The sequence below is a fragment of the Chanodichthys erythropterus genome, chromosome 10 (genome assembly GCF_024489055.1).
Source record: "Chanodichthys erythropterus isolate Z2021 chromosome 10, ASM2448905v1, whole genome shotgun sequence".
Taxonomy (NCBI): Eukaryota; Metazoa; Chordata; class Actinopteri; order Cypriniformes; family Xenocyprididae; genus Chanodichthys; species Chanodichthys erythropterus.
Window position 1 is genome coordinate 55,979,932 of NC_090230.1, and position 11,108 is coordinate 55,991,039.

An 11,108-nucleotide genomic window follows, 5' to 3' on the forward strand; every position below is an offset into this window, starting at 1 on the left:
TACATTGAAATATATCGAATTAATGAACCTAGTTATGTTTTTCGTATTATTTATGTTCTCGAGAAACCTTTAAACGAGGAAACATTGTTCGGTTTATTCATCTTTAAAAGCTACATACTGCGTTTTATGTGCGCAACCTTGTTCACTTCAGGATACTTAGGAGGAGGATCAGCTGAAAACTTGAAACTACAAGAAACGATCATTGAATTTATGTTTAAAACCCATAGCGAGTGATCGGGTAGATTACGTATCCACAGGGAAATTTTATGTCAGTAAATATTAAGATGGACAGTATCTGTAAACCCACGTTTGATCCTAAAGGTAAGGTTTTTACATATCGACACATATGCATATTTTTTCTGACATTTGCATGATTCACAGACAATTATATTTCATGTAATGCAATGACCACTTCTTGGTTTCATACTCCTGTCTTTTGAATTGACTGAAAATAGTACACTTGCTAGGTGTGTCACGTGAGGGCTGGATGTGAAGCTGATCATGTGATTTAGCGGTGGGACGTCTGAATCATTTTATAGAATCGATTCATTCGGACGGTGTATTTCAATGAGCCGTTTGAAACTGATTCAACATTGGGAATATCTTCTAAAGTATTTGTGGAATTTTCCGAATCATTTTAAAATAAATTACAATTTAGTTAAATACTACTGTTTATCATAGTGTTTTAAACTAGGTGATATCGATTGCTTAGAAATGTATGTTTATGCTTTACAATAACTGTCATATTGTCCTCTCAAAGTGATTTAGATACACTTTGCGAATTAGTCACAGCGAATCACCAAATTCAAAAGATGATTTTTAACATATCAAGTTGCAAAGTCCGGCCTGTTACATTTTAAGTCAAATCACCCTGCTGAAAAAAACAGCATATGCTGGCTAAGGTAGGTTTTGAAGCTGGTATGCTGGTTTGAGCTGGTTTATGCTGGTCCTATGCTGGTCCATCACAGGACCTGGGTTGCAGGCAGATTTAAGGCAGAACGTAGCTAGTAGCTCGTAAGGTCTCCGTAAAGTAATGCGTAGTCCTTTACCCTCCGTGATCCTTCAAATACATGAGCAGAAGTGGTTGCAGTTCCGTGAATTTCAGTTTATCCTTCATTCTGACTTATTTTGCCTCACGTAGCTAACAGTACAAATAAGTTTCCATTATATATTAGGCTAGCCTACTACTTAATCATGGATGTTTTTATGTGTAAATAACATTCAGAAACTGTATTTGAAACGAAATTAATAAGGATCAATAAATAAATACTGATACAAAAAAAAAAAAAAAAAAAAACATAAGAAATGACATTTATTGATTATAATTTATTTTATTTAACATGCACAACACGGGACCGATCTCGCACACAGTGGTACGCTGTTTAGGATGGGTTCGTGTTGAAGAGTGGCTAACAAAGTCTTCTCACATAATGTTCTCTTTCTTAACATGTAAGAGAGTGTAAATGTCAGCAGCATCATATTTGTGTAAAGAATGAAGTCTGTCAGGTAAAACAAGAGCTTATTGATGCAGTTCAGTCAGTCTGCTATTCTATTCCAACCTTTAGCCTATTCTTGGTAGGAAGTTTCCGTAAATATTTAATGTATACTTATAATTACGCTTCAACTAAGTTTAATGGTGCAACACAAAAATATGTAGTAGTGCGTAAGTTGTAACTTTGTGCCCATTTACGTCAAAACTAGGCTACGTTGTAACTTACGCACAGCTGGTGCAACCAGCCCCAGAACTTGACCAGCATAAACCAGCTCAAACCAGCATACCAGCTTCAAAACCTGCCTTAACCAGCATATGCTGTTTTTCTGCAGGGCGAACGCAGAAACAGCTGTAAATAATGCACAAGTAAGCATGATTCAAAAAATATTTGCTAGAATAACATTTTAAACAAGTTATGTAAGGTATTTTTTACTCCTGGTGAGTTGACCCTAACTCAAATTATTTTTGCATCTTCATGTTTGTTTTAGAGCACCAGCATTTAAGGTACAATCCTCTGCGGGACTCATGGGTTCTGGTCTCGGCCCATCGAATGAAGCGTCCGTGGAAAGGACAGGTGGAGAAACCGTCTGAGGACAACATCCCACGACATGACCCTAACAACCCTCTCTGTCCTGGCAGCGTGAGAGCTAATGGAGAGGTAGGTGACTGAACCTCTCCCATGGCTTAGTTTCATCCCATTTCTCCAGCTGATAGGGATTTATGTTACACTTTTCTTTTCTTATTTCAAAGCATGAAGGCTATTAATGAGACTTATTTGTGTTTTACCATTTGCTTTACATGTTTTTCATGTAGATCTGATCCTAGTAACCTCATAATTAAATATTCCGATGATACAGCTTTGCTTAGCCTCTTGTATAATAATACTGATCTTTCTGTGTATCATTCAGAGGTAAAACATTTTGTGAATTGGTGTGACATGAATCATCTTGTCATAAATGTTAAAAAAACAAAAAAAACAGAGGAAATGATTTTTGACCCGAGGTCAATAGGGAACCATTCACCAATATCTATTCATAACATACCTATTGGACAGGTTTGTTCTTACAAATATCTTGGTGTTAACATGGATAACTTGCTTAACTGGGGTTTTCATGTGGATAGTGTATGCTGTTGTGTGCAACAGAGGTTACATTTCTTACGTAGATTAAGATTGTATGGGGTAGAACAGAAAATAATGTACATCTTTTACCAGGCTGTAATTGAAAGTGCAATACACTATGGATACACTGTGTGGTTTGACAATATTACAGTTCAGTTCAAAGCTAAACTTGCTCGTCTGGTAAAGATGGCAATGAGAATTATGGGAAAAAGGGAATACCATTCATTGGAGTATTCATATGAGCAGTCGGTCATCAGCGTAGCTACCAAGATTGTCTGATTCTTCGCATACATTAAATTCAGAATATGAGTTGTTGCCTTCTGGCAAAAGATACAGGATGCCTATGTGCAAATATAATCGTTTTAAGAAATCTTTTGTACCAATGTCAATTAGATTTTTACATAAGTAGTATGTTTTTTTCTGTATTATTTTATTCTTCTGTATTATTTTATTTTATTCTGTATTATGTCTTTGATCAGTGTATGTGTATGTGGGCACCTGAGTCCAAGACAAATTTCCCAATTGGGGACAATAACGTTTACTGAATGGAATTGAATTGAATTGAGATCAAGTTCTTTTAATAGCCATATTTTCTGTAGTTCTTGCTTTTGGACTGAATATTGCTGAGGTGTCTGCCTCAGGGATCCCTAAAAAGCGAGATAAACCTGAATTACAGAATGAAGGTGTTTATATATTCTCCATTTTTGTGCTGCACCACTGCAGTGCCATTTCCAATTCATTTACATGTACTATTTCCATTAAATATCAGATTGTAGTAAAACGGTCCATTTACAGTAGTTTAAAAATTCACGAGCTTATAGTTTTAAGCTCTCGACACCTCTGGCTCAGCCTGGAGCATTATGGGTGCTTTTTTTACCAACACAGATGAAACCGTCTTGTCTGTGGAAAATGATGTGTCTGCAGTTTTCTGTGACTACAAACGTTGATATCCTTTCCTTGAATGTACGTTTCATGCTATCTCTCCGTCGACTCGTGTGAGTTATATGCTAATGAATATTCAGTGGCACTCTTTTATCAACACTGTCTTAAGCTTGACAAATGTTCTTGGCTGACTCTCTCATTCCTGGATATTATTATTTAATGATTAATTAAAATAAAGACTGTTGCCAGGCTGCTTTACATTCGGACAAGATGTTGAACATGCACTCTTGAACTCTTTGGTACTATTTGATATTGTTACTTCATTGAGATATTCATTTGCCTTGAAGCAGACTGTCTACTCCAATATGTCTACCTGAGGAAGAACAAACCTCCTCTACACCAGGCTACACCAGTCATGTGATATTTCCTCCATTTTATTTCAGGTAAATCCTGAGTATGACAGCACATTCATGTTTGAAAATGATTTCCCTGCTCTCCAGCCTGACGCTCCAGACCCCGGTATGATCTTCTGTCATATTCACTACCATAAGACTCATTTATACACATTCTACCATTTATGAATTCGTTTTAACTGGATATTCCACCATTTGGAATGAAATACAAACAAAAATGTAACAAAATTTTTTTGGACCTGTTTCATTGTTATGGAAAACCTGGTTATTTGTAATTGTGGTAATAATTATAATAACTACCATTTAAAAGTTTGGAGACAGTAAAATTCTTTTTAAAGAAATTAACACATTTTAATTCAGCTAGTATGCATTAAAGTGACCAAAAGTGACATTAAAATCATCTGTAATATTTAAAAAAAAAAATTCAACATTGATAATCAGAAATGCTTCTTGTGGATCAAATCAGAATATTAGAATGATTTCTGAAGGATCATGTGACACTGAAGACTGGAGTAATGATACTGAAAATTCAGCTTTGATCACAGGAATAAATTACATTTTAAAATTGAGAACATTTATTGTAAATTGTAACAAAATTCCACAATATTACTGTTTTACTATTTTTTTTAAAAAATAAAATAAATGCAGCATTGGTGAGCATAAGAGATTTATTTCAAAATAATAATAATAATAATAATAATAATTAAAAAAAACAAAAAAAAACTTACTAACCCCACATTTTTGAACAGCAGTGTATATCAAAGTACCATGGTGTATCATCTCATACAGTTAGTCTATGATGGTACCACTACAGTACTTTCTGCCTTTTTAATAAAGCAGACAGTTAATGTTCCTGCAAAGTTTAATTGTAAAACTTTTAATGCGCAATTATAGGCTGTATGTTAGTGAAGCAGTTCATTTCAGCATTAACAATTTGCTGACAATTTGTTTTACTGGTTCTAGGTTCAGATCATCACCCACTTTTCCAGAGCAAAGCAGCCAGAGGCATTTGGTGAGAACAGTTTGTTTCTTCTTCTTACGAACTAAACATACTAATTTGTATTGCTGGCTAAGTTAAACATCACTATTAAGAGCTAAACCCTTAAAGGTTTTTAAAGGTTTTTTAAATTTTTATTTAGATTTTAAAGGTTCCTAATTTTGTTTTGGAGGTTCGATAAAGGATGTTGTGATTGGTCTACTCTGCTCTGATTGGTCAGAAGGCCCAGTCTGTTGTGATTGGTCTACTCTGTTGTGATTGGTCAGAAGGCCTGGGGTCTGTTCTTTATACCTCGCTTAATACATCTGAGATGATTTGACAGATGCTAGATCTTCTAATTGTGACAACTGATCTCTGGCTAATTTGGTTCTTCAAACAAATTTGTGGGTTGGATTACAAGCATGTCTGTAAGACTCCTGTACAATTGTAAAGCAATTATTCCATCACAAATAAATATTTTAATAAGTAAAACTGGCTATATTATTGATATACTACACACAATATTATGATACTTTCAAATTAATTTGTAAATTCTTATTTTAAATTATTGTCCCTGGATAAGTAGTCTACTTGAAATAAAGTAGCAGTAGCTGGGACAGATTTTAAGTATCAATTCCACTTAAAAAGATGTATCTAATCCTGTTTACATGAAAAAAGTCTGCTCATGAGCAGGTTTAAGCTTACGGACCTGTTGCTATGGCAGCAAGTCCAGGATGAGCGTCGAAGAACCGGACAATCCAAGATCATGCCAAATTCAACAATAAAATCCAGCTAACCAAGTTAGCGTCGTACAAAGAACGGCCCACAGTCTGTTGTGATTGGTCTACTCTGCTCTAGTGTTGTTAATAGTACCAACTTCGATACCAAGTTGGTATTGAAATTTAAAAAAAATGAAGCTTTGAGCACTGTTGAGCAGATTTGTAAACGCCTCTGATTGGCCATTGTGTTCACGCACTCATCGGATGCTTCAAAAACATTTTGTAAATAGACATCAATGACGCTCTTCAATGAGTGCTTACACAGATACACACGGGAGCATTTGAAAGCAGGACATATAGCACAGATATAGCAAGGACGTATCGCGGACAAGTCCGCCGATAGACGCCTGCTTTCAAATGCTCCCGCTTTCAAAACACTTCTGTGTGCTTTTAAACGCTCCTGTGCGTTGATCATTGTAGCCGTTCACAGACATATCTGAACTCAATGGCCAATCAGAGGTGTTTATGAATCCGCTCAACAGCACTCAAAGCATCACATTTTTAAAATTTCAGTACCAACTTGGTATTGAAGTGTGCTCTGCGTCTCAGTCTGTTGTGATTAATACACTCTGCTCTGTTTGGTCAGATGGCCCAGTCTGTTAGGATTGGTCTACTTTGCTGTGATTGGTCAGATGACCCAGTCTGTTGTGATTGGTCTTTGATTTAATGCATGTGTTGGAAATCAAATGACCATTACCATATCTGAATTTCAGCTCCGGATCTTCCTCAGCACTTGATACACAATGATACTGTAGGGGAATTTTACAGTTAAAGACCAAAAAGACCAAATACGATGAATGAAAGCCGAAGTCAGAGTTTAAAAAAAATAAATTGAAGAAAATTTTATTGAAGAATAATTTGCAGTTTCATCAGCAGAAGCCAGCTTCAAGTCTCACAAGGAGTTCGTAGGCCACTCTGCGTACATTCACATTTCCACAGCAGTCTCTAACAGTGTCTACCAAATACGTCATTCCTTAGGTTAAACGATTGTGATTGGCTAAGAAAAATGGACAAAATTAGTAATCTAAAAAAAAAGTAGTCAGAAGCGTATCTCCATCCATCACGATGCTGACGATCGGACCCTGAACTTAGGCACAGGATGTCCTGTAAGTCATGAAAATGTGTTTGCAGGTCTCAAGCAGAGTGCCAGTTGTCATCATTACCATTACAGGACCTGCACAGAACACTTACACAGATACACATGATTCACAGCTTCTTCAAGGTTGAAGTTGGCCCGAGATTTAACTGTAAACAGGAATATTTCTCAAAACATATTGATAAGTTGTACTTTTCTCCCAGTGAGAGGTGCAGATAATATACATCATTATTCTCTAGTGTTTGAAGAAGGAAAGGAAAATAAATGCTTTAACATACATTTAAGAAGTCATAAAAGTTGATTAAAGGTGCCCTAGATTCAAAAATTGAATTTACCCCGGCATAGTTAAATAACAAGAGTTCAGTACATGGAAATGACATACAGTGAGTCTCAAACTCCATTGTTTCCTCCTTCTTATATAAATCTCATTTGTTTAAAAGACCTCCGAAAAACATTAATATGTGCGCCCCCAATATTTGCATATGCCAGCCCATGTTCCCAACATTATGAAAGGCATTAGACAAGGGCAGAACGTCTGGATCTGTGCAGAGCTGAATCATCAGACTAGGTAAGCAAGCAAGAACAATAGCAAAAAATGGCAGATGGAGCAATAATAACTGACATGATTCATGATAACCTGATATTTTTAGTGATATTTGTAAATTGTCTTTCTAAATGTTTCGTTAGCATTTTGCTAATGTACTGTTAAATGTGGTTAAAGTTACCATCGTTTCTTACTGTATTCACGGAGACAAGAGCCGTCGCTATTTTCATTTTTTAAACACTTGCAGTCTGTATAATTCATAAACAACTTCATTCTTTATAAATCTCTCCAACAGTGTAGCATTAGCCGTTAGCCACTGAGCATAGCCTCAAACTCATTCAGAATCAATGTAAACATCAAAATAAACACTTTACTTGCGCGATTAGGCATGCTGCATGACGAACACTTTCTAAAGATCCATTTTGAGGGTTATATTAGCTGTGTGAACTTTTTTTTTATGTTGTTTAAGGCAAGCATGAGCTCTTGGGGCGTGGAGCACCAGATTTAAAGGGCCACACACCCTGAATCGGCTCATTTCTAATTATGCCCCAAAATAGGCAGTTAAAAAAATGAATTAAAAAAAAATCTATGGGGTATTTTGAGCTGAAACTTCACAGACACATTCAGGGGACACCTTAGACTTATATTACATCTTTTAAAAAACGTTCTAGGGCACCTTTAATATTTAAAATATATATTGAAGTGGCAGTGGATTTCAGTACAATCTGTAATGATGGCATTGGTTTTACCATATCAGTTCGAACGCAAGTCCTCCGTCCATCCTTCAGAAGTTCATGCAAAGTGGATTTGCTTTTGCAGCACAGAAAACAGCATCTTCTCGACATGTCGACAACCCGAACCAAACTCTTCCAGTCTCAGCTACAACTACAGTGATTGAGGGTCAAAGTAGATGCTGTTCATGGGTAGTCATGAAGACATAGGCTGGCATTATGCAAAACTTTTACAAACCAACGTAGGTTTGTGCAGGAAGTAAGACTGGAATTCCTGACGACTCGTTTTGGTTCAGAATCGGTTCTTTTTTTTCTTTTTCTTTTTTTTTGGAAGACAATAACTCCATTTATCATGTACTTAATCTTTTATATATACAAACATATTATTACATCTATTTTATATATACAAACATATTTTTATATTTACATACTATTTTACATACTACATGAAAATATCCAAAAAAGCATAATTGGGGCACTTTAAAGGGTTAGTTCACCCAAAAATGAAATTTCTGTCATTAATTACTCACCCTCATGTCGTCCCAAACCCGTGAGACCTTCCTTCATCTTCAGAACACAAATTAAGATATTTTTGATAAAATCTGAGAGTTTTTTTTTTTTTTTTTTTTATAGCCCCCCATATAAAGCAACATAATTACCACATTCAATGTCCAGAGAAGCAGTAAACCATCAATAAAATAGTCAATATGACTACAGTGGTTCAACCTTAATGTTTCAGTACCGACTTGGTCACACTACTATGCTGTTTACTTTGAATAGACAGTGCAGGCTTCCGTGTTCTACGTCAGAACGCTGGCTCAGTATTGGCCTACGTTGTTCACATGAGCAGCACGACGCATACTTGTGATGCTGACGCAGGAGCCAACCAATACAGAGTCGGTGTTATGACGTAGAACACGAAAGCCTGCACTGTCTATTCAAACATATATTGAGGGGACTTTTATATAAATGGGACTTTTTACATGGAAATATAGATGCCTTTATTTTTTAGCATGGGGGGTCCCTGGCAAGGGAAAAAATCACATTTAGCGGGTCTGTAGCATAAAAACATGCAAACAAAATATAATAGTTACAGTATAACAGTTATTGTTTTCAGAGCACATTAGCACAGATTGCTGTAGGTTGGAGCGACACTGGGGGAACCTTTATTAGCAGTAGTGCAGTGCATTATCTCAGTTATTGTGCCTCATGGTCCATCTGAAGCAGCTCTAAACTATTAAACTATATAAACTATTTCCCTGTGTTTAATCATGCTGTGTGTAGAAATTGATTGTGCTGCCAGAATTGGGACACCTCAGGAGAGTGTTAGCTGGGAGGAAAGAACTCAATGATTTTATGTTCTGAGTCAAATCAAGGCTTTACAGCGTCTTGCATGTGTTAGTGTAATATGAGGATTATTTATAAAACCACCTGCACCATTGTTCACATTTTAACTTTGGTTTTGTGTACTCTTGTTTTTTTGTTTATCTTTAACATTATTTATGTTTGATTAAGTTATTAAGGACCTGAGCAGGTAACAAAAACGTTTTCCAACAACATGCTACTCTAGGGAAAGTGAACTTCAAGTAACTTTGGATAAAAGTGTCTGCTACACTGTGTCAGCTTCAACAATTGATTGCCAATTAAGTTTAGAATACAATGAACCAATTAGAACCCAGTTTAGGTCAGATAGCTGCTAATAATGGATATTTTGATTAATCGAAAATTTACGTTTTTTTCTATGTGTAAATCAATAATTTCACAATATACTTGTCTCAGTTTTCAGATATCATTTGAAGTTGTGCGTAACAAAGCTGCATGGCATTAATAATGTGTATTTTAATCAATTTATGTGCAAAACATACACTCACCATTTTTGTTTGGATTAAAAAAAATAAAATAAAAAACAACAACAAAATACTTCAATGCCAAATAGATAAAATATAATTTAACTTTGTTTGTAAATTACTGTATATTACAGTGGGAAAAGGTGTGTGATTGGCCTAGCTTGGGTCAGTATTTTTTATGTTTTGAAAAAAGAAGAAAACCCCAAAACAAACATTTACACTGATTATATTTTTAGATTTTATTTTTGACATATTGATTATATTTTATGTTTATATTTTTGTCTTTTTTATTTGTATTTTTTAATCACTTTATTGTTTTATTAATAATATAATACATATTTTTATTATGCATAATACATTCTGGATTTGAGTTGTACCATGTTAAGGATGTGCAAATCCTTTACTTGCTGAAAAGTAAATTAAATACATAAGCAGCTTAAAAAGACAAATCAGACAATATTGTCAATATAGTCAATATTTAATTACTCTTGGTAACTTGATTGGTTTTGTCTCTTTGTTGCCATGTCATATTTTTAACACTAGGTGGTGCTATCATCAAACAAGTGAATGAGGTAGAGAAGTCTGTTTGTAAAATGTCGTTCAGGCCTTTTTATTGTCACAAGGACATGTCTTATGAGAGTAGTACCCTAATTTCCCTGATCCCTAGTGCTTTCTGTTTTATCTCCTCCATGCTGGTCCATTTTATGCACTATTTTTGAGGGAAGAAAAGAACTTCACAGAAGGCTGAGGAGGTACAGACGTCTGTTCTGAAACAGCACCTGTGTGTGCAACCATCCAATTAGTAGCGTAGCAGAAGAGGCCACAAACACACAGACCCTGCCAACTGACGCTCAACTCTAATGCGCTGGGATCTGACATTGTTTTCAAAGTAGCAAGAATAGCGCTCGAGGCACAAACAAGTCAAGGACGCTTAATAGAGAGAACTGGCTGCCCCACATAAAGCCTGAAAGAGGAGACTTTGGAAAGTTTGCAGGCACAGCTGTTGGGTTTCATTCAGGGCTGAGCATAATCAGAAGTATGCTATGAACTTATTCATAACATAAGTGTAACATGTCCACTGTATGTTTTATGATAAACGCTACAGAAGGAATGTGAGCTGGAAGGATGGACGATAGACTGACGGGTACAGATGAACAGATATATGTATAGATAGACAGACTGACAAACAAACAGATGGCCATGTGGATAGATGAACAGCTAGATAGGT

At 35.7% G+C, this 11,108-nt stretch overlaps 1 protein-coding gene across 3 annotated transcripts in view; it reads left to right on the forward strand.

Moving 5' to 3' along the window:
• The first annotated feature begins 73 nt into the window (after positions 1 to 73).
• Positions 74 to 11,108, forward strand: part of galt (galactose-1-phosphate uridylyltransferase) — a 164,712-nt gene continuing 153,677 nt past the window's right edge. The window contains exons 1-4 of one of the 3 annotated variants that reach the window (XM_067395698.1): positions 74 to 321; positions 1,981 to 2,150; positions 3,938 to 4,013; positions 4,871 to 4,919. In XM_067395698.1, the coding sequence (XP_067251799.1) occupies positions 267 to 321; positions 1,981 to 2,150; positions 3,938 to 4,013; positions 4,871 to 4,919 (350 nt within the window). In that variant the 5' untranslated portion in view covers positions 74 to 266. Of the gene's footprint in view, positions 322 to 971; positions 1,859 to 1,980; positions 2,151 to 3,937; positions 4,014 to 4,870; positions 4,920 to 11,108 lie in introns of those variants that run through there. The other 2 variants (XM_067395697.1, XM_067395699.1) reach the window with 2 other exon arrangements.